At 43.3% G+C, this 25,025-nt stretch overlaps 1 protein-coding gene across 1 annotated transcript in view; it reads left to right on the top strand.

Annotated features, from left to right (window-relative positions):
* ush2a (Usher syndrome 2A (autosomal recessive, mild)) overlaps window positions 1-25,025 on the top strand; it is a 1,262,450-nt gene that overhangs the window by 889,258 nt on the left and 348,167 nt on the right. The window contains exon 46 of the mRNA XM_068045693.1: window positions 10,570-10,779. Within this exon, the coding sequence (XP_067901794.1) occupies window positions 10,570-10,779 (210 nt within the window). The remainder of the gene's footprint in view (window positions 1-10,569; window positions 10,780-25,025) is intronic.

The following is a 25,025-nucleotide window of genomic DNA, read 5'->3' as shown; positions in this document are numbered from 1 at the left end:
GAGGCCTGTGGTAGGCCTCTCCCGGAAGCATTTTCCGGGCCCCCCCGCCATGACCCCAACACCAGGGGCTTGGTATGATTCAGCCCAATGGGTGCAATTTTATGGGCTGTGCAAGAGTGGATTTGGTGGTGGCAAGGTGATATAATTTGATGGGAGGTGTTTTATTGAATTCCCGACAGCGGGATATTTTAGAAAAATTGAGTCGGCGGCATGTTTGCAGTGTTCCGGTGCTCCCCAGCACAGTGGTGGATTGCAGCTTTGCATTCATTTAAATAACATGAATACTCATTACCCTATGCATAGTTACAATTCAGTCCTATCTTCCAAGTTACGTGAATGGCGAGCGCTATTCCCATGCCATTCGGTTCACACTTGTTTCACAGTGGTGTGCAACAGTCAGATTTGTGCAGTTGAGTCTCAGGCCCGTGCTACTCTCTCTTTAACTCATCCACAAAACTAATGGCAGCATTAGAATGGATGTTTGCCTCCAGACTCAGCACCAGCAAGAGTGAATCTTTTCAGGGGATGACAGTGAAGGCAATGGGGTTGGGGTGCTACATGGAGGAGCAGGGGAGGCTACCCGCGAAGGGAAGGGTGGGGTTTATCGAATGCATGGAGGAGCAGGGGAGATTACACAGGAAGGGAAGGGTGGGTTGATCATGTGCGTGGAGGAGCAGGGGAGATTACGCAGGAAGGGAAGGATGGGGTTGCTCAGGTGTGTGGAGGAGCAGGGGAGGGAGGAACGAAGCATCCAGGGTGTGTATACTTTTCTATTGCTGCTGAAGCTGGATGTGGGAAGCTGCGGGGTTGGTGGAGAGTATTACAGTCAGAAGATAGCCGCCATTGCCCTAAAGGGAGGGATGAGTGCTGTCAACGTCAGGGAGCTGTGGGGCGAATTCAGGGTATTGGCTGGCAGAGGGAACGGTCACAGTCAATGGGAGCAAATGGATTCTGTAGGGGGATGTTCCAGAGTTATGGTTGGTACTCATCAACATCATAGAGAGGGGAACAGGACTCAGCAGCAATGTTAAGGTCAATGTGAGGAGGATCAAGTGTCAGAGTCAGCATGTCGATAGTAACTGGAGTAGGAACGGGGAAGGATGGCATGAATACATTGATGATTAAATGGTGCATGGTAATGGGGGAAGGGTCAATGGTAATGCAGGGAAGGGTAATTAGTTACATTGGGTAGGTCAAGGGTGATGGGTTCAGGCTGGTAGGTTGCAGGAGGAGTTTGGAAGGTGGGGAGATTTGTCCTGAATTCCACGAGCACCACTTTCTTGAAAAAAATGCAAACCACATGGACAGTCAAGGATAGCAAGGAGAGTGGGAGGAGACAAATGATAGTGGAAGTGTCTTTCACCTGGCTGCAGTTCTAAGGTAGATATAAGCGACCTGCTCATTGCCTCGATGTTTCAGCTCACTAGCAACAGAGGGCTGAATTGCCACGCTGTGCTTACTTATTGTTCATAAAAACCGCAGCGACATGGGTCTCATACACCCAATCTGTCTAGTACCACTGGATGAGAAGCAAAGGGAGCAACTGAGGGCTCTTTTTCCTCAAATTATGATGCCTGAGCACCAGGAATAGGCAGAACAGGAAGGTGAGGATGCACTAATTTTTCTATGCTAGCGGATCCTTGCAGGCATCTAAAGGCGACATATGTGGCATATCACAGTCTGCGACTCATAGGTGTGTCAAAGAGGTGACCAATATCCTTTTTCGATGTGCCTATGATTTCATCTACTTTCCTGTAGATGAGGACAGCCGGGCAGCAAGGTCTGTGGCCTTCAGTGCCATCACTAGGTTGCCTAGAGTGCAAGGGGTGATTGACTGTACTCATGTGGCCATTAAGCCTTCCTGGGACCAGCCTGCTGTCTTTGTCAAGCGCAAGGACTTCCACTCTTTAAACGTGCAACTGGTTTATAACCACAGGAGAAGAATCATGCATGTTCCAGGGAGCTGTCATGACTCCTACATTTTGAGGAACTCCCAGCTGCCAGTTGTTTTCAAGGAACCAGCTGAAGTGGATGGCTGGATCCTGGGTGACACGGGTTACCCCCGACTTTGTACATAGTTGATGACACCAGTACATCATCCCCAAATCACTGCTGAAGAGAGGTACAATGCTACACATGCATCCACCAGAGCCATCATTGAGCACACCCTTGGCATGTTGAAAATGCGATTCTGCTACCTTGACTGGACTGGAGGGGCTCTTCAGTACACAGAGGGTGTCAAGAATAATAGTTGTCTGCTGTGTCTTGCACAACCTTGCAATAAGACGCGGCAACATTCTGCAGGCAGAGGAACAGCAGGCCTCCTCAGATGAGGATGACTGAAGAGGGTGAGGAGGAGGACAACAATGCCAACGATACCATCATCAATATGAGGGCCATGGAGAGACATGCAATGGACATCAGGGAGAACCTTCTTGGTGCACGTTTCGGTCAACAATAAGCTACATCACGAAGGAATGTTGGGAGGAGAAACATAACAATTTCCCACAGAAATTCCCTTTTGCCTGAGGTCTTATTCATCACTGCAATCTTAATGAAGCGATGCTGCACTTTCATGTGATTGGTACTTGAAATCATCTATGGGCTACGATGGATGAGACTACACTCCATTGCAAACAGCATTAACTTATGACTGCAGAAATACAAAAGTAAAGCATGACAGTATCAGAAAAAGTGATTAATCATCAATAAGAAAACAGCCACCATTGAAGACTGAAGGCTCAAAATTCAGTGAGAAATGGAAATGGATATTTTCTAAGATGCTTTGCAAACATCAATGCCTTCCTGCCATAGGCCTCCAAAGAACATTGTTGTTTCCATCTGAAGTTCAGCAAAAGATTAAAGAGAGTGGTTTAAATTTTAAATGAAATAAACGCCAAATTCCACCAATGAAAAGCCGCCCCTGCCACATGATCCCACATTTCTCTCGTACCCATTGCTGCATGGTTCGTTTACATTCAAATCGCATGCAAAATGGGAAATATGACAGAAGCGGAAGTTACGCTAACTTCCGCTTCCACTGTTGGGAACGCCGCGGCACTCATAAAATCCCAGCCAATATTTCAAATGCTAACTGTTTCTCTCTCCACAGATGCTACCAGATCTACTGAGTATTTCCAGTATTTTCTGTTCTTATTTAATTATGTGTTTGTTTTAATCAAAAAAATTAACTATTAAGGGTCCTCCTAATTATAATGTATTTGATACATTGACAACTACCTCTACCTTCTCATCATTCATTAACTAACAAGTTGTAAGATTATCTCACCAATTTTTGTCTTCCCAGAGTATTGACACATTGCTAAATTCCAGTTCCACGGATACCAGTCATTCACATGCCAGTGGACATGCTTCATGTTTGAATCCAGACAGTTAGTTTTTGACAGACTATTCAACCACAGGAACATTGCATCATAGACAGTGAGCACAATCATTTCCTCATATTACATGCACACAATTCTGGGGTCGTTAACAACAACCAGGAGCAAGAACCTTGGCCAATTTTCTCCTCTCACCAGATGCATGAGGCCAATAGCAGTATTCTTACTGTTGCCCTGAATGAGATTAGCTAACTGAAAACAGACCGAGGTGGGATTCCTGGTGCCACTGATCTCCACAGCTCAACTATTCACTGTGAAAATTTGCTGAGTTATCAGAGTGTGAGTGCAAATTTATACTGAAAAATTAATCTGTAAAGTGTGCTACAAGGTAGTACATCAGATTGTTCAGGTGATGATATAAGTTGAAAGAGTGAAGCTTAAGTAGCCAATTAGCACATTTGAAACATAGGAACAGCAGTAAGCCTTTTAGCCCTCGAGCCTGTTCCACCATTCAATGTGCCATATCCCTTATTACCTTTGAATTTTAAAAAATCAATCTCAGATTTAAAATTTATAATTGATCCAGCATCAATTATCACTTACAGAAGAAAGTTCCAAACTTCCACCACCCATTGTGTGTAGAACTGTTTCCTAATTTCACTCCTAAAAGGTCTGCCTCTAATTTTTAGATTATACCTTCTAATCCCAGCCTCCACAACCAGCAAAAATAGTTCTCTCTATCTACCTTATCTGTTTCCCTTAATATAGAATCATAGAATGGTTACAGCTCAGAAGGAGGCCATTCAGCCTGTTGGATCTGTGCTGGCTCTCCACAAGAACTCTCCATCTAGTCCCACTACCCCATCCTTTCCCCATAGCCCTGCAAACTCTTTCTCCTCAGATAAATATCCAATTCTCTTTTGAAAGTCACAATTTAATCTGCCTCCACCACACTCTCAGGCAGTGCATTCCAGATCCTAACCACTCCCTGCATAAAAAAGTTTTTCCTAATGTTGTCGTTGGTTCTTCTGTCAATCACCTTAAATCTGTGTCCTCTGGTTCTCGACCCTTTTGCCAATGGGAATAATTTCTCCCCATCTACTCTGTCTGGACCCCTCGTGATTTTGAACACCTCTATCAAATCTCTTCTTAATCTTCTCTTCTCCAAGGGGACCAGCCCCAGCTTCTCTAATCTATCCACGTAACTGAAGTTTCTCAACCCTGGAACCATTGTTGTGAATCTTTTCTGCACTCTCTCTAATTCCTTCCTAAAGTGTGATGCTCAGAATTGAACACAATACTCCAGTTGAGGCCAAACAAGGATATTATACAGGTTCATCATAACTTCTTTGCTTTTGTACTCTAGGCCCCCATATACCCCCAGGTCGCTCTGCTCCTGCATCCCCTTTAGAATTGGACTCTCCTCATTATTCCTACTAAAATGAATCACTTCACAATTCTCTGCATTTAATTTCATCTGCTCCATTCCACCACCCTGTCAATGTTCTCTTGAAGTTTATCATTATTGTCCTCACATTTCACAATACTTCCAAGTTTTGTGTCATTTGCTTGAAACTTTGAAACTTTCAATCAAGTCACCCCTTCACCTTCCACATTCCAGGGAATACAAGCCTAGTTTGTGTAATCTCTCCTCCTAATTTAATCCTTGGAGTCTGGATATCATTCTGGTAAACCTACGCTGCACTCCCTTCAAAGTCAATATATTCTTCCTAAGGTGTGGTATCCAGAACTGCTTACCATATGCCAAGTGTGGTCTAACCAGGGCTTTGTATAACTGAAGCATGACTTCTACCCCCTAGTATTCTAGTCCTCTAGAAATAAAGGCCAGTATTTCATTAACCTTTTTGATTATTTTCTGTACCAGTTCATGACATTTTAATGATTTACGTACTGGGGCCTGCAAGTCTCTTTGGACCCCCACTGTTTCTAGCTCATCACCATTTAAGATTCATTTGCCTACATTGAAATCCATTTGCCACAGTTTTTCCCATTCACTTAATCTATAAATATCTCGTTGTCATTTTATGCTTCCATCTACACTGCTTACAATGTTGTCAATCTGTGTGTCATCAGCAAATTTGGATAAGTTGCTTTCGATCCCATCTTCAAAGTTGTTGAATAGCTGATGCCCCACCAAAATCCTTATGGGACACCACTAGTCACATCCTGCCAATTAGAGTACCTGCCTATTATCCCTATTCTCTGTCTCCTGCCATTCAGAAGACATTTTCAATACCAGGTCAATAATGTGCCTTCAATTTCATGTTCTTCAACTTTAGCTAACTGTATCTTATGAGGACTTTATCAAATGTCTTCTGGAAGTCCATGTAAATTACATCCATAGACATTCCCCTGTCCATTACTTTAGTCATCTGTTCACAAAATTCAATCAGGTTCATCAGGCATGACCTACCCTATACAAATCCATGCTGGCTCTCTCATCAGTTGGAAATTTTCAAGGTATTCAGTCACCACATCCTTAATTCTAGACTCTGGGGGGGGAAAAACTTATTTGCGTACGTAGGCTACATCAAATCCATGTGGTCTGGCAGTGCCACTAGGCACTGTGTGCAGAACCCCCGGCGCAGTGTTCTTCGGGAAGCATTCCTTTAGATTAGAAAATTGTGCATGTCACGCCACTATTTAAGAACAGTGAGAGAGGAAAACCAAGGAATTATAGACCCATTAGCCTAACGCTGTGTGCAGAACCCATGGCGCAGTGTTCTTCATTGATATCATTAAGGAAACCCATGTGGGCTGCACAGGTAACAGCCTGAGACACTGTCGCCCCTGAGAAATTGATGTAGGCATGCATAGCGCCACTTGAAGCAATGCTACGTGTACAAATTTTTCCCTCTGGTAATTTCCCTGCAACAGATGTTAGGCTAATGGGTCTACAATTCCCTGGTTTTCCTCTCTCACTGTTCTTAAATAGTGGCGTGACATGCACAATTTTCTAATCTAAAGGAAAGCTTCCCGAATCATGAGAACATTGGAAGAATATAGTTAGGCCATCTGCAGTGCTCTCACCTACTTCATTTAAAACCCTGGGGTGAAAACCATCTGGTCCTGGGGATTTATCCCATTCTTTATTGCCATTGTTTTCTTCATTAGTGTTATTTTGCTTATGTTAATTTTGTTGAGTCCCTTTCCCTGATTCAATATTATTTCCGTTTCGATTTCTGGGATGCTGACCTCTTCCTCTACTGTAACTACTGACACAAAGTAATTGTTTATATCAATGACTTAGATGAGGGGAGCGATGGCATGGTAGCTAAATCTGCAGATGACACAAAGCTAGGTAGGAAGGTTTGTTGTGAAGAGGACATAAGGAGGTTGCAGACCGATATAGATAGGTTCAGTGAGTGGGCAAAAATCTGGCAGCTGGAGTATAATGTGGGAAAATGTGAAATTATTCACTTTGGCAGGAAGAATAAAGAAGCAGAGCATTACTACTTAGACTGTAGAATTCCGAGGTGCAAAGGGATCTAGGTGTTCTAGTGCATAAGTCACAAAAAGTTAGTCTGTAGGTACAGCAGGTAATAAAGAAGGCTAATGGAATGCTATCCTTTATTACGAGAGGAATTGAAAATAAAAGTAAGGATGTTAAGCTTCAATTATACAGGGCACTGGTGAGACCACATCTCGAATACTGTGTGCAGTTTTGGTCTCCTTATTTAAGGAAGGATGTAAATGCATTGGAGGCGGTTCAGAGAAGGTTTACTAGATTGATGCCTTGAATGAGTGGGTTGTCTTATGAGGAAAGATTGGACAGACTGGGCTTGTTTTCATTGGAGTTTAGAAAAGTGAGGGGACACTTGATTGGAGTTTATAAGATCCTGAATGGTCTTAACAAGGTGGATGTGGAGAGCATGTTCCCTATTATGGGTGTGTCCAGAACTAGGGGGCACTGTTTTAAAATTAGGGGATGCCCTTTTAGAACAGAGATGAGAATTTTTTTCTCTCAGAGGGTTGTGCGACTTTGGAACTCTCTGCCTCAGAAGGTGGTGGAGACGGGAACATTGAATATTTTTAAGGCGGAGGTAGATAGATTCTTGTTTGGCAAGGGAATCAAGGGTTATTGGAGGTAGATGGGAGTGTGGAATTCGAAACACACAGATCAGCCATGATCTTATTGAATGGCAGAGCAGGCTCGAGGGGCCGAATGGCCTGCTTCTGCTCCTAATTCGCATGGCCGTATGTTCAACATGTCTGCTGTTTCCTTACTTTTATTGACAATATCACCGTTATCAATTGTCAAGTGGCCCATGTTGTTCCTGACCATCCTCTTTTCCCTAACATTATTGTAAAAATGTTTTGTGTTGGTTTTGATATCCCTTCACATCACAAATCCTGAGATGTATTACTATCGTGAAACATATTCCTACTAATTTCATAGTATTTACATTACAAATAGCTAAAACACAGACACTATTCTTTGCCTTAGCCCTATACCTTTTCTATGAATGTATATTATACTATTGTCACACTCAGCAGTTGAGATTTTAAGTTATTCAAATGGATTAACACTTTATTGTATTGTGGCATTAATCCCTCTGATTTAGCAGAGTGGGAAAAATATGAATTAAACACATGCCCAACACAAACATGTAGCTGATGCTAAGGTTAGGGTGACTAATCGCCTGGCTTTTTTTATTGATTAACGGGATGTGGGCATCGCTGACAAGGCCAACATTTATTGCCCATCCGTAATTTCCCTTGAGAAGATGGTGGTGAGCTGCCTTCTTGAAAAGCTGCAATCCTTGTGTTGTAGTTATACCCACATGGCTGTTAGGAAAGGAGTTCCAGGATTTTGACCCAATGGCAGTGAAGGAACGGCGATATATTCCCAAGTCAGGATGGTGTGTGACTTGGAGGGAAACTTGCAGGTGGTGATGTTCCCATGCATCTGCTGCCCTTATTCTTCTAAGTGGTAGAGGTCACGGATTTGGAAGATGCTGTCAAAGGAGCTTTGGCGAGTTGATGCAGTGCATCTAGTAGACAGTACACATTGCTGCCACTGTGCGCCAGTAGCAGAAGAAATGAATGTTTAAGGTGGTGGATGGGGTGCTGATCAAGCAAGCTGCTTTGTCCTAGATGGTGTCAAGCTTCTTGAGTATTGGAGTTGCACTCATCCAGGCAGGTGGAGAGTATTCCATCAGACTCCTGACTTGTGCCCTGTAGATGGTGAAAAGGCTTGGAGAGTCAGGAGGTGAGTTACTCACTGCAGAATTCCCAGTTTCTGACTTGCTCTTATAGCCACAGTATTTATGCGGATGGTCCAGTTAAGTTTCTGGTCACTGTAAACCACCAGCATTTTGATGGTGGAGGATTCAGTGATGGTAATGACATTGAATGTCAAAGGGAGATTATTAGATTCTCTCTTGTTGGAGATGGTCATTGCCTGGCACTTATGTGGCTCGAATGTTATTTGCCACTTATCAGCCTGAATGTTGTGCAGGTCTTGCTGTATGCAGGCATGGACTGCTTTATTATCTAAGGAGCTATAATGGGACTAAACACTACAATCATCAGTGAACATCCCATCCCCACTTCTGACCCTATGAAGGAAGGAAGGTCATTGATGAAACAGCTGATGCAAAGTTAATTCTGTTTCTCTCTCCACAGATGCTGCCTGAACTGCTGAGTATTTCCAGCATTTTCTGTTTTTATTACAACCGTTCTTTCAAAATTGGCCTTGCTCCTGACCAGTTTTGGACTAGGCAAAATGTGGTAGCCTTAGAGGAGTGCATTGTATATTAACAAATGACCCTTCCTTCTCCCCACCCCTCAGCAACTTGCAAAAACTTTGACTGAAAGTAACACAGTTGCCAGCGTTTTCCTAATCCTTACTGGTTGCAGCTCTCAAAGTGTTCATGTTGGCCCTAGTTTACAAACCTCCACAAAAGAACATGATTTAAATTAATATGCTTTTCCTTAATGACATTGGGCCGGATTTTACCAGCCCTCTGTAGATAGACTGCGAAGTGGGAGGCCTCGTAAAATAGTGGCGAGAGCCATTGGGGGGTGGCCGGGGCGGTGGGGGGGTGGGGTTGGAGGTGGGCTGGGAGCCCAACATCTTCCTGCCGCCACAGGATATTCTCAGGGGCCGGAATCTCAACAGCAAGGGTGGTCAGTTAAATCAATTAAGTGGCCAATTAAGGGCCACTTCCCATCCCTGCCAGCATTTTACTGATGTTGGGAGGGGCAGCTGCATGCGGAGGCCACCAAGTAAACCCGGGCAGCTTTGCAGTGACTTCTGGGGTGGTCCTCCTTTAATGGCTGCTCCATGGCCCATGGGAGTCCCCCCAACAGTAAAGGCTGCCCCTGTGACTTCAGGGCCGCTGCAGGAGGGTACACCTTCCACCACCACCCCCCCCCCCCCCACCTCCCCACACCACCCCGATTGCCGTGGCCTGCTTGCCCGGCCCTACCGCGGTAAAGAAAACTTACCTGGCCTTCAGGACACCTCAGCATGGAGGCACCCTCTTCTTCTTGCTGCAGCCTCAACAGCAGTCACCTCTTTCGGTGGCACTGCCAAGGTACTGGTCTGCTGATTGGGCTGGCAGCTCTGAGAGGCAGGCCGCTGTCCTCATAAGACCAGTGGCCTTTTGATTGGCCACTGCCAGTAAAATGCTGCACAAGGTTTTGCCACCTGCCTGTGTGGGATCAGGTCCCACAAACAATCCTGGCAGCGGGACTAACTAGCCTTCGGAAAATTCCAGCCACTGCCTTCTTGTAGGATATTGCTGATAGGCAGATCAGCCAGTGTTCATACATGCATATGTGTATATAATGTAAAACAGTATAACAGATATTTTTGGAGGAGCTTGTAATCCTTTTTAAATTAGATAATTAAGCCAGTATTTATTTTGGAATAGTCATGGGATAAGAAAATGGATAAAATCAAAGATGAAAAAAATCTCCATAATAAATTGCCAAATCTCCCTGAAATTATAATTCTCTGATGCAAAATCTTAAAAACTAGAAGGTATAGAATTTCAAGAATACTATTTGGCTCAAATTGAAATAGTGAAGTTGTATTTGATACAGATCAAGCATTGCTTAATTTAGGTGCTTATAGTTGCAAATGTATGAACAAAATATAATTTTCTTTGCCATTTTCAGTAAATGCTAATCACTGAGTGATGAAAAATCAGCCTTGATAGTTTAACTAATTATATTTTCTACTCTTTTTAAATTAAAGCCTTGCAGGACTTGGAGGGAGATTTGGAATATTACATCCTGTACATCAATTCAACTGCCTATAGCAACTACGTGTCCTTCCCAGCTGATGTGAACTACACTCTGATTGACAATTTGCATTCAAACACGGAGTATTGGCTTTTCATTGAGGTCTTCAATGGAGCCCATAGTGCCAGGAGCGAGATGGTGCATGTGACAACATCTGATGGGGGTTAGTAAAATCACAGAAGTTCAAGACTGTGTAAAATCTGAGAATAAATGTGATTGATTTTTGTGGAGGTTGAAATCAGTCATCCATCCATAATAAAATTTCCTGTTATTGAAGGAAAATAGCTAAAACGCTAAAATCCTTAAGTGCTGCTGTCATCAAGTGATAGATCAATAAGGGCCCCAGTGAGACAGTTTCAGATAGCTCTAATAGAGTATATTAGCACAGTTTGTTCAGATCTTCCCATGTGTACCAGCATATATCCACACTGCTGTTTGGAAAATACAGCATGCTCTGTCAATAAATGGGAGAATATAAAACGATTAATTTTTCAAAGTGATTTCTTCTGCAGAGCAACGAGCTTTTAGGATGGCAGAAGAATGCGATGCCATACTTAATGTACCCGGAGATTTGATGTGCGTGTTCAACTATTGCTAAAAAAGAATCTTCCCCTGAGACTTTTAACATGCCTGTACCTGTAGAGAGGGAGAGGCTCTGGTGAATTTCTGCCTTAAAAGGCCTTATTTTATGAACTTGACTCTATAAGAACTAAAGCAAAGTGAAGTTCTCTACAGATCTTTCCCACAAATGCACCAGATAGCCTTTAACCTTTCAGCCAATAAGCCTTGCACATAATCACTTGCAGGAAGGTATAGAGATAGGAGTGATATTTTGTCTTTTTCACTGGATTACATTCAAAGTCATTTTGAGATCTAAATATTCAGGAATTCATATTACCTAACCAGAAACTAGAGTAATTCTGGTCAGGCATTGCATTGTATAAAGTTGTTGGCAAAGCTAAACTATCTGATCTTGTACCAGCTCAAAATAAAAATATAGTACAAATAAAGCTTGAATATCTATTTGACTTCCCAAAAGTTTTAACAATAGAATCTATTATTAAGGACATGGTAACAGGGTACTTGGAAAATCAGAACATGAATAGACAGAGTCAACTGCAGTTTTATGAAAGGGAAATCGTATGTGAGAAATCTATTAGAGTTTTTTGAGGGTATAAACAGCAGGGTAGATAAGGAGGAACCAGTGGATGTAGTATATTTGGATTCTCAGAAGACATTCAATATGATGCCGCACAAGACATTGTTACACAAGTTAAGGGCTCATGGGATTGGGAGTAATATATTAGAAAGAAAGAAAGACTTGTATTTATACAGTGCTTTTCACAAGCTTCAGATGTTTCAAAGCACTTTACAGCCAACATATGAACATACAAATTTTGGTTAGCACCGCAGCATCACAGCTCCAGCGACCCGGGTTCAATTCTGGGTACTGCCTGTGCGGAGTTTGCAAGTTCTCCCTGTGACCATGTGGGTTTCCGCCGGGTGCTCCGGTTTCCTCCCACAGCCAAAGACTTGCAGGTTGATAGGTAAAATTGGCCATTGTAAATTGCCTGTAGTGCAGGTAGGTGGTAGGGGAATTGTGGGGATGTGGTAGGAATATGGGATTAATGTAGGATTAGTATAAATGGGTGGTTGATGGTCAGCATAGACTCGGTGGGCCGAAGGGCCTGTTTCAGTGCTGTATCTCTAAAAAATAAAGGAGCAAGAATATGCCAATCGGCTCCTCGAGCCTGCTCTGCCATTCAATAAGATCATGGTTGATCTGATTGTAACCTCGACTCCACATTCCCGCCTAACACGGATAACCTTTCAACCCCTGCTTATCAAGAATCTATCTACCTCTGGCTTAAAAATATTTAAAGTCCCTGCTTCCACTGTCTTTTCAGGAAGAGAGTTCCAAAGACCCACGACCTTCTGAGAGAAAAAAGTTCTCCTCATCTTTGCCTTAAATGGGCGACCCCTTATTTTTAAATAGTGACCCCTAGTTCTAGATTCTCCCACAAGGGGAAACACCTTTTCCACAGCCACCCTATCAAAACCCCTCAGGATCTTATATGTTTCAATGAAGTTGCCTCTTATTCTTCCAAATTCTAGCGGATACAAGCCTAGCTTGTCCAGTCTTTCCTCATAAGACAACCCACCCGTTCCAGGTATTAGTCTAGTAAACCTTCTCTGAACTGCTTCCCACACATTTGCACCTTTCCTTAAATAAGGAGACCAATACTGTACACAGTACTCCAGATGTGGTCTCACCAATGCCCTATATAACTGAAGCAAAACCTCCCTCCTTTTGTATTCAATTCCCCTCACAATAAATGACAACATTCTATTAGCATTCCTAATTACTTGCTGAACCTGCATACTAACCTTCTGCAATTCATGCACTAGGACACCCAGGTCCCTCTGTAAGTACTTCAAATGTACTTTGAAGTGTAGTCACTGTTGTATTTAGGAAACTCAACAGCCAACTTGCACACAGCATTCTCCCACAACAGCAATATGATAATGACCAGATAATCTGTTTTTGTGATGTTAATTGAGGGCCACATATTCTCCAGGACACTGGGGATAACTCCACTGCTCTTCTTCAAAAATAGTGCCATGGGATCTTTCACATCCACCTGAACAGGCAGATGGGCCCACAGTTTGTTGTCTTATCTGAAAGATGACACCTCCAGCAGTGCTGTATTCCGTCAGTACTACACTGGAATGTCAGCCTTGATTTTTGTGCTCAAGTCCTCGTGTAAGACTTGAATCCAGAACCTTGTGACACAGAGGGAAGAGTGCTACCAACTGAGCCACAGCCACAGCTGGTACCTATATTAGCATGGAATGAGGATTGATTAATGGACAGAATACAAAGAGTAGGAATAAATGTGTCATTTTTGGGATGACAGGGTGTAACTAGTGGAGTGGCACAAGGATCAGTGCTTGGGCCTCAGCTATTTACAATATATATCAATGACTATATCAATGAGGGGACCGAGTATAATATATTCAATTTTGCTGATGATAGAAAGCTAGGTGGAAAGTAAGCGATGAGGACATAAAGAGGTTGCAAAGGGATGTAGACCAGTAGTAATTGGGCAGGAAGATGGCAGATGAAGTATAATGCAAGAAAATGTGAAATTATCACTTTGGTAGGAAGAAAATGTGAAATTATCACTTTGGTAGGAAGAATGGAAAAACAGAATATTTTTTAAAAGTTGAGAGGCTAGTAAATGTTTGTATTCAGAGATATTTGGGTGTCCTTGTACATAAATCACAGAAAGTTAACATGCAGGCACAGCAAACATTTAGGAAGGCAAATGGTACATTAGCCTTTATTACAAGGGGCTTGGAGTATAAGAGTAAGGAAGTCTTGCTGCAATTATATAAGGTGTTGGTGAGTCTATACCTGGAGTATTATGTGCAGTTTTGGTCTCCTTACCTAAGGAATGTCATACTTGCCTCAGAGTGGGTGCAACAGAGGTTCACTAGACTTTGTAGGATGAGAGGGCCCTGAGAAAAGTTTGAGTAGAATGGGCCCATATCCTCTGGAATTTAGAAGAACAAGAGGTGATATCATTGAAACATATAAAATTCATAGAGGACTTTGCAGGGTAGTTGCTGAGAAATTTCTTAACTCAGAGGGTTATAAACCAACCCTATAGGACACACAGGTGACGCAGTGGTTAGCACTACAGTCTCACAGCTCCAGCGACCTAGGTTCGGTTCTGGGTACTGCCTGTGCTGAGTTTGCAAGATCTCCCTGTGACTGCTTGGGTTTCCTCCAGGTGCTCTGGTTTTCTCCCACATACCAAAGACGTGGGTTGATAGGTAAAATTGGCCATTGTAAAAATTGCCCCGAGTGTAGGTAGGTGGTAAGAGAATTGAGGGAAGGTGGGGATGTGAGAGGGAAAAATGGGATTAATGTAGGATTAGTATAAATGGGTGGTTGATGGTCAGCACGGACTCAGTGGGCCGAAGGGCCTGTTTCGGTGCTGTATGACTCTATGACAGTGGATGCTCTGATGATGAGTATATTCTAGACTGAAATTGATAGATTTTTGGGCACTAAGCGAATCAATATGGGGATCAGGCAGGAAAGTGAAATTGATGTAGAAGTTCAGCCATGATTTTATTGAATGGCAGAGCAGGCTCAAGGGGTCATGCGGCTTACTCCTGTTCCTATTTGTTATATTCTTAATCGAGAAAAGACATATACTTTGGGTTTACAAGTTTCAGGATTAATTCCAAAGTCCAACTGAAATCAGTGCCACGTCTCAACAAAAATCACAGAATCACAGAATTGTTACAGTGTAGAACGAGGCCATTTGGCCTATCGTGTCTGCACCGGCTCTCCGAAAGAGCAACTCACTGAGTGTCATTCCCCAGCCTTCTCCCTGTCACCTGCACAAATCAATCCCCCCACCACCCCAGACTAATTCCTAAAATGTAAACCAGCTAATTCAGGTCTGTTTTTCAAAATGTAAATTGTTTCTCCAACTCTGCTTCTGTTTATTGATGTAAAGGCTTTACTTAAATGCTATTAGGGTTTCCAATTATTTATGTGCAGCAAACCATATAGCAAATGAGCAATGATCTCACCCATTTCATTCATTCTTGGCATTCCTTGTTGCCCAAGGCTTGACACAACTAAGTAGCTTGCTAGGATACAAGGACACAAGAAGTAGAGCCCATATAGCCCATCGAGCCTGCTTCACCATTCAAAACGATCCTGGCTGATCTTAGGATTCAACTCCACTTTCCCACCTGCTCGCCATATCGGTTAATTCCCTGAGAGACCAAAAATCTATCTATCCCAACCTTAAATGTATTCCGTGATGGAGCCTCCACAACCTTCTGGGTTGGAGAATTTCAAAGATTCACAACCCTTTGAGTGAAGTAATTTCCCCTTATCTCAGTCCTAAATGATCAGCCCCTTATCCTGAGACTGTGCCCCCGTGTTTTAGATTCCCCGACCAGTGAAAATAATCTCTGTGTCTACCCTATCCTGCCCCTTTAGAATTTTATATGCTTCAATGAGATCATGTCTCATTCTTCTAAACTCCAAAAAATGCAGGCCCAATTTACTTAGTCTTTCATCATAGGCCAACCCCCTCATCCCAGGGACCAATTTAGTGAACTTTTGCTGCACTGCCTCCAATGTAAGTATATCCTTTCTTAAATGTGGAGACCAAAACTGCACACAGTACTCCAGATGTGGTCTCACCAAAACCCTGTATAATTGTATCAATACTTCCTTATTTCTGTATTTCAATCGCCTTTCAATAAAGGTCAACATGCCATTTGCTTTCCTAATTGCTTGCTGTACCTGCATGTTAACTTTCTGCTTTTCTTATTCAAGCACACTGTTACGACCAAGTGAGAAAGAGGTCTAGGGTTCCCTTTCAGCCTTCACCTGGTCTTACTGTAACAGGGTTTAATTTTAAAGACACCGTGTTTTTAGCTCCCCCTTGGTGAATCCTTGTTCACTGCGTTCCAATTATAAGGCAAAGAAATCAGCACAAACAAGCTTTCTTAGGTTTAAAAATGAAAAGTTGAAATTTATTAAACTTAAACTCTACTTCCTTAGACCCTTAGAAAATAGGCGACAGGTTTAGATAGAGGATCTGGATCGGCGCAGGCTTGGAGGGCCGAAGGGCCTGTTCCTGTGCTGTAATTTTCTTTGTTCTTTGTTCTTTGTTGTTCTTTGTTCGGTTGGCGCCGAAGGATACACAACACACCCAAGCAGCGTGCATTAGCGATACACACATGCAAATAGAAACAGAAAAGAGCAGAAGAAAAATAAAGTGGAAACGTTTGAGGCAATATCTGAAGAGTATGAGGATTGTCAGAGGATACAGCAGGATATAGATCGGTTGGAGACTTGGGCGGAGAAATGGCAGATGGAGTTTAATTCGGACAAATGTGAGGTAATGCATTTTGGAAGGTCTAATGCAGGTGCGAAGTATACAGTAAATGGCAGAACCCTTAGGAGTATTGACAGGCAGAGATCTGGGTGTACAGGTCCACAGGTCACTGAAAGTGGCAACGCAGGTGGATAAGGTAGTCAAGAAGGCATACGGCATGCTTGCCTTCATCGGTCGGGGCATAGAGTATAAAAATAGGCAAGTCCTGCTGCAGCTGTACAGAACCTTAGTTAGGCCACACTTAGAATATTGCGTGCAATTCTGGTCGCCACACTACCAGAAGGACGTGGAGGCTTTGGAGAGGGTACAGAAGAGGTTTACCAGGATGTTGCCTGGTCTGGAGGGCATTAGCTATGAGGAGAGGTTGGATAAACTCGGATTGTTTTCACTGGAACGACGGAGGTAGAGGGGCGAAATGATAGAGGTTTACAAAGTTATAAGCGGCATGGACAGAGTGGATAGTCAGAAGCTTTTTCCCAGGGTGGAAGAGTCAGTTATTAGGGGACATAGGTTTAAGGTGAGAGGGGCAAAGTTTAGAGGGGATGTGCGAGGCAAGTTCTTTACACAGAGGGTGGTGAGTGCCTGGAACTTGTTGCCGGGGGAGGTGGTGGAAGCAGGAACCATAGAGATGTTTAAGAGGCATTTTGACAAATACATGAATAGGATGGGAATAGAGGGATACGGTCCCCGGAAGTGCAGAAGGTTTTAGTTTAGGCAGGCAGCAAGATCGGCGCAGGCTTGGAGGGCCGAATGGCCTGTTCCTGTTCTGTACTGTTCTTTGTTCTTTGTTCTTTTCGTACAACCAAAGTGCATAACTTCACACTTCCCTACATTATACTCCATCTGCCATCTTTTTGCCCACTCACTTAACCTGACTATGTCTCTTTGCAGCCTCTCTGTGTCCTCCCCACAGGTTATCTTTCCACCTGCCTTTGTATCATCAGAAAACTTAAATACATTACTCTCTGTCTCTTCATCTAAGTCATTAATATAGATTGTAAATAGCTGAGGACCCAGCACTGATCCTTGCGGCACACCACTACTTACCGCCTGCCAACTTAAAAATGCCTGATTTATGCCAGCTCATTGCTTCCTGTCTGTCTATCCATGCTAATATATTACCCCCAACTCCATGAGTCCTTATCTTGCCTATTAACCTTTCGTATGGCAGCTTATCGAATGCCTTTTGGAAATCCAGGTATACTACATCTACTGGTTCCCCTTTGTCTACCCTACTACTCACATCCTCAAAAAACTAATAAATTTGTCAAACAGGATTTCCCTTTAGTAAAACCATGTTGACTTCTTCTAATCATACTGTGCTTTTCTAAGTGCATTGTTAAGACTTGCTTAATAATAGATTCCAGCATTTTCCCAATGTTAGACTAACTGGCCTGTTTTCTCTCTCCCTCCTTTCTTGAAAAGCGGTGTAACATTTGCCAACTTCCAATCTGATGGGATCGTTCCTGAATCTAAGAAATTTTGGAAGATCATAGCTAGGCACATCCACTATTTCTGCAGCTATCTCTTTTAGAACCCTAGGATGTAGGCCATCAGGTCTTGAAGATTTGTCAGATTTTAGTCCCTTAAGTTTTTCCAATACTTTTTCTCTGCTGATACGAATTTCCTTAATTTGCTCACTCTTTTTAGCCCCTAGGTTACTGTCTATTTCTGGTATGCAACTTGTGTCTTATACTGTGAAGACAGACACAAAATATTTGTTCAATGCCTCTACCATTTCCTCATTCCCCATGATAATTTCTCCTGCCTCTACTCCTAAGTGACCAGCATTTACTTTAGCTACTCTGTTACTTTTGAAAACTCTTATAACCTGTTTTTACATTACTGGCTAGTTTACTCTCATATTCTATCTTTTCCTTTTTCATCAACTTTTTGATGGCCCATTGCTGGTTTCTAAAACACTACCAATCCTCAGACTTGCTGCTCTTTTTTTTCAACATTGTAAGCCTCTTCTTTTAATCTAATACTATCCTTAACTTCCTGAGTGAACCACGGATGGGTCTTTCTGGCTGAGTTTTTGTTTTTCAAAGGAATGTATTTTTGTTGAACATTTTGAACAGTTTCTTTAAAGATTTCCCGCTGTTCATTTACCGCCACATTTTGTCTATTTACCCAATTTACCTTCGCCAGTTCACCCCTCATGCCTATGTAATTGGCTTTGTTTAAGTTTAAAATTCTTGTTTGTTATTGGAGCATGTCACTTTCAAATTTAACAGGGAATTCAGTGGTATTATGAACACTGTTTCCCAGTGTATCTTTTACTGTGACATTGCTAATTAACCCTGCTTTATTACACAATACTAGATCTAAGATAGCTTTATCCCGAGTTGGCTCCACAACATATTGCTCCAGGGCCAGGCGATGTGTTGTACCTGCATGATGTGGAAGCTGGTGGACCCTATTGTGGTTCCTGGTGAACACATCTGTAGCAAGTGTTGGCTGCTCAAGGAACTCCGACTCAGAGTTGATGAGCTGGAGTCTGAGCTTCAGACACTGCAACACATCAGGGAGTGGGAGAGTTACCTGGACGCTGTGTTTCAGGAGGCAGTCACATCCCCTTAGATTAACTACCTTGAATTCGGCCAGTGGTCAGGGACAGGAGGATGTGACTGAGTGAGGCAGGTAGAGGGATCCAGGAGGTAGTGCTGCAGGAGCCTCAGCCATTGTCCTTGTCCAACAGGTTTGAGATTCTTGCTCCCTGTGTGGATGAGAGCAGGGACTGTAGGGAGGATGAGCAAACTGACCACAGCACTGTGGTACAGGGAGCCATTCAAGTGGGGGGAGAAGAGAGAAATGTAGTTGTAATCGGGGATAGTATAGCTAGGGGCATAGAAACTGTTCTCTGTGGCCAGGATAGAGCGTCCTGAAGGCTCTGTTGCCTACCTGGTGCCAAGGTTCGGGATATCTCATCTGGGCTGCAGAGGAACTTGGAGTGGGAGGGGAAAGATCCAGTTGTCATGGTCCACATAGGTACCCACGATATAGGTAGAACAAGGTTAGAGGTTCTGCTGAGCGAATATGAGCAGCTAGGGGCTAAATTTAAAAGCAGAACCAAAAAGGTAATAATCTCCAGATTACTACCTGAGGCACGAGCAAATTGGCAAAGGGTCAGTAAGATTAAAGAGGTAAATGCGTGGCTCAAAGATTGGTGTGGGAGAAATGGGTTCAAATTCGTGCGACATTGGCACCAATACTGGGGAAGGAGGGAGCTGTTCCGATGGGACGGGCTCCACCTGAATCATGCTGGGACCAGAGTCCTGGCGAATCCCATAACTAGGACTGTAGCTAGGGCTTTAAACTAAATAGTGGGGGGGGAGGGTTCAGTTGCATGGGAAAACAGTAAGTTAAAGGAGAAGGTAGGAGTGCAGGTTAGTGGTGAGGATGATTGTTCTGAGGTGTTAGATTGTATAAATGCACAAATTGGGCAAGTGTGTAACAAAGGCACAGTAGTATTAATGGGGGATTTTAACTTACACATTGATTGGGAGAGGCAGGCTAGCACCTGTCAGAAAGGTAGTGAATTTCTAGAATGTGTCTGGGATAGTTTCCTACAGCAATATGCCCTAGATATAACAAGGGGACAGGCAATATTAGATTTTGTTATGAGTAATGAGCCAAATTTAATTAGTATCGAATAGTGATCACAAAATGATCGAATTCAAGGTAGCATTTGAAAGTGATAAGCACAAATCAGTTACAAGAATTTTAGACTTGGGTAAGGCTGACTTTACCGGGATGAGACAGAGACTGTCCACAGTAAACTGGGTAGATCTGTTAATGGGTCAAATGAGTGAAGAACAGTGGAGAATATTTAAAGAAATATATAACGAAATACAGAGCGAGTATATACCCTTGAGAGGAAAAAGCTCCACTTCACAGAAAAAACAGCCATGGACAACTAAAGAGATTAGAGATAGCATAAAACTAAAAGAAAGGGCTTCCAAAAATGGAAAACGCAGCACAGGTCCGGCCGAATGGGATCTATACAAAGACCAGCAAAGGGTCACAAAGCAGCTTATAAGAGCTACTAAAAGAGTTTATGAAAGGAAACTTGCAAGGGACATCAAAATCAATAAGAAGAAATTTTATCGTTACATAAAGGGAAAGCGGGTGGTCAAGAGCAATGTCGGCCCACTAAAAGCTGAAAATGGAGATATTATCATTGATAATGGGGAAATGGCAGACATTTTGAACAATTATTTTGCCTCAGTATTTACAGTTGAAAAGGAGGATAACTTGCCAGAAGTCCCGAAAAAATTAATAGCTGATAGGGGACAGGGACTTAATACAATTAACATAAGTAAATCATCAGTAACAAGGAAATTAATGGAACTAAAGAGTGAGAAATCCCCAGGACCTGACGGTTTCCATCCGAGGGTGTTAAAGGAAGTAGGGGAGCACATTGTAGATGCCCTAACATTAGTCTTTCAGAGTTCCCTAGATTCAGGACTGGTCTCTCTGGATTGGAAAGTTGCACATGTCACTCCACTTTTTAAGAAGGGTGAAAGGAGGAACCAAGGAAATTACAGACCAGTTAGCCTGACATCTGTGAAGGGCAAGTTGCTGGAGTCTATAATCAAGGATAGGGTGACTGAATACCTCGAAAAATTTCAGTTAATCAGGGACAGACAGCATGGATTCATGACGGGAAGGTCATGCCTGACAAATCTCATTGAATTTTTTGAAGAGGTGACTAAGGTAGTGGACAGGGGAATGTCTATGGATGTTATTTATATGGACTTCCAGAAGGCATTTGATAAAGTCCCACATAAGAGACTGTTAACTAAGATAGAAACCCATGGAGTTGAGGGCAAATTATTGACATGGTTAGGAAGTTGGTTGAGTGGTAGGCGACAGAGAGTGGGGATAATGGGTAAGTACTCCGATTGGCGGGATGTGACTCGTGGTGTCCCGCAGGGATTTGTATTGGGGCCTCAATTATTTACATTATTCATTAACGTTTGGATGATGGCATAGTAAGTCATATATTCAAATTTGCTGATGATACAAAGTTAGGCGGCATTGTAGACAGTCTAGATGATAGCCATAAAATTGCAAAGAGACAGACTAGGTGAGTGGGCAAATCTATGGCAGATGGATTTCAATGCGGGAAAGTGTGAGATTATCCATTTTGGATCAAAAAAGGATAGAGCAGGGTACTTTCTAAATGGGAAGAGGTTAAGTACAGTGGATGTCCAAAGGGACTTGGGGGTTCAGGTGCATAGCTCTTTAAAATGCCACAACAAGTGCAGAAAATAATGAAAAAGGCTAATGGAATGCTAGCCTTTATATCTAGAGGATTGGAGTATAAAGACACAGAGGTTATGCTGCAGCTGTAGAAAACCCTGGTTAGACCCCACTTGGAGTACTGTGAACAGTTCTGGGCACCTTAGGAAGGATATATTGGCTTTGGAGGGAGTGCAACGTAGGTTTACAAGAATGATACCTGGACTACAGGGGTTAAGTTACGAGGAGAGATTACACAAATTCGGCCTGTTTTCGCTAGAATTTAGAAGGTGAAGGGATGATCTGATCGAAGTCTTCAAGATATTAACAGGAAAATACAGGCTAGATAAAGATAAACTATTTCCACTGATTGGAGATTCTAAAACTAGGGGGCATAGTTTAGAAATTAGGAGCAGACCGTTCAGGAAAGATGTTAGGAAACACTTCTTCACGCAAAGGGTGGTAGAGGTTTGGAACTCTCTCCCACAAACAGCAGTTGAAGCTAGAACAGTTGTTGATTTTAAATCTGAGATAGATTTTTGTTCAGCAAAGACATTAAGGGATATGGGCCAAAGGCAGGTATATGGAGTTAGGCTGCGAATCAGCCATGATCTCATTGAATGGTGGACACAGGCTCCAGGGGTTGAATGGCCTACCTATCTTCCTATGTTCCAAGAAACTGTCCTGAAAGATTCTACAAACTCATCCTCGACACCACTCTTGCCAATTTCATTGTCCCAGTCTATAGGGAGATTAAATTTCCCCACAATTATTACATTGCCTTTGTTACAAGTTCCAATAATTTCTTGCTTAATGCTCTGTCCACTTCAGGGAATGGTTAAGACTCAAGCATGTCGGTGTGGGACTGAGTCATGTATATGTCAAACTGGGTAAGGACAGCAGATTTCCTATCCTAAAAGATGGGATGAATTTTCACGGTCCCCATTGGAGATGGGCTGGGAGGCAGGCAGATTGCAATTTGGCAAGGGAAGGCGCCGAGACGAGAACTCAGCTTCTTCCTGCCGCCATGGCATATTGACAGCAGCGGGAACCTTGGTACACGGCTGCCCACCAGGCGGTAACTTGATGCACTTCGGTGGCCAATTAAGGGCCACTTGCCACCCCTGTGGGCATTTTTCCCACGTCTGAAGGGCCTGCCATCACATGTGGAGACTGCCAGATAAACCTTGGTGGCCTCCCAGTGGTTTCCAGGGGTTAGGCTCTGCTTCATGGGTGCTCCATGGCTCATGGAGGGGCCCATTGATGGCAATAGCTGTCCCCACGGCAACAGTGCTGTTGGTACACTATGACCTCCCCCCACTCCCCACCAATCACCAGGGCCTGCCTGGCCCTGGCTTCCCCCAACCGAACTAATCTCTCTCCAAGGGCGCCCGCCATTGATCTGTCCTCTCCCTGGTGATGAAGCCTCATTAATGGCCACTGATAGTGGTCGCGCAGCTGAGTCTGCCAAGCTGCTGGCCCTCTGATTGGATTGGCAGTTCTTGGGGGCGAGCCACCATCCTTAATTGGCTGTCGCCGCAAATTGCCACCCCAGGGTCCTGCCACCAAATGGTGGGATTTCCAGGTAAGCCAAAAAATTCAGCCCAATATTAGAGAACCAGTTAAGATTTTACCACTATCTGACAGCTTAATGGTAACTTTTCTTGATGTCAGCTTTTTATTTCCAATTTGCAAAACTTAAGTTCTATATTTACAAACTGCCATGGTGGGATATAATTCACATTCCCCAGATTTTAAAATAAAGCATTTGGATTACTAGTTCAATAACAGAATCCAGAATTTTATATAAAAACAAGAAATGCTGGAACCACTCAGCAGGTCTGGCAGCATCTGTGGAAAGAGAAGCAGAGTTAATGTTTCGGGTCAGTGACCCTTCTTCGGAACTGACAAATATTAGAAATGTCACTGGTTATAAGCAAGTGAGGTGGGGGTGGGGCAAGAGATAACAAAGGAGAAGGTGTAGTTTGGACAAGGCCACATAGCTGACCAAAAGGTCATGGAGCAAAGGCAAACAATATGTTAATGGTGTGTTGAAAGACAAAGCATTCATATAGATAAGGTGTTAACGGACTGAAGATTGAACAGCAGCAAGTGCAAACATGGAAAAAAACAATGGGTAAGCAAACTGAACAAACTAAGATGAAATGAAATAAACATACAAAAAGAAAATTGTAAAAAATGTAAAAAAGAAAAAAAGAAAAAATAACTAAAAATGAAAATAAAATGAGAGGCTGTCATGCTCTGAAATTATTGAACTCAATGTTCAGTCCGGCAGGCTGTAGTGTGCCTAATCGGTAGATGAGATGCTGTTCCTTGAGCTTGCGTTGATGTTCACTGGAACACTGAAGCAATCCCAGGACAGAGATGTGAGCATGAGAGCAAGGGGGAGTGTTGAAATGGCAAGCAACCGGAAGCTCAGGGTCCTGCTTGCGGACTGAGCGTAGGTGTTCCGCAAAGCAGTCACCCAGTCTGCGCTTGGTCTCCCCAATGTAGAGGAGACCACATTGTGAGCAGCGAATACAGTATACTACATTGAAAGAAGTACAAGTAAATCGCTGCTTCACCTGAAAGGAGTGTTTGGGGCCTGGGATAGTGAGGAGAGAGGACCAGTAACATATTGTTTGCCTTTGCTCCATGACCTTTTGGTCAGCTATTCTGTGGCCTTGTCCAATCTACACCTTCTTTGTTATCTCTTGCCCCACCCCCACCTCACTTGCTTATAACCTGTGACATTTCTAATATTTGTCAGTTCCGAAGAAGGGTCACTGTCCCGAAACGTTAACTCTGCTTCTCTTTCCTCAGATGCTGCCAGACCTGCTGAGTGGTTCCAGCATTTCTTGTTTTTATTTCGGATTTCCAGCATCCGCAGTATTTTGCTTTTACTTTTACTTTAGCCAGAATTTTATGTTGGCTGAGAGGCCCCACCTCCACCGGACTTGGGAGCCATGCCAGGATTTTACGTGGCCCAGACCCTTAATTGGCCTCAGTCGGGACTTCCACACCTCTGAGGCAAGAAGTCCTGCCTCCAAGAGCTGCAGACCAATCAGCGGGATGGCAGCCCTCAGTCCCAGCAGCGCCACAGGGAGCACTGGCCACTGTGGGGACTGCACCCAGCCACGGCAGCAAGAGGGAAGCCAGCCCGGAAACAAAGTAAGTCTCTGCGGCCTCACTGGGGACAATCAGTCGGGCCCTGGTGAGGCGCAGG

This window comes from Heterodontus francisci, chromosome 13, assembly GCF_036365525.1.
Source record: "Heterodontus francisci isolate sHetFra1 chromosome 13, sHetFra1.hap1, whole genome shotgun sequence".
Classification (NCBI taxonomy): Eukaryota; Metazoa; Chordata; class Chondrichthyes; order Heterodontiformes; family Heterodontidae; genus Heterodontus; species Heterodontus francisci.
The sequence above is the reverse complement of the archived record's forward strand: the minus strand, read 5'-3'. Positions and strand labels throughout refer to the sequence as shown.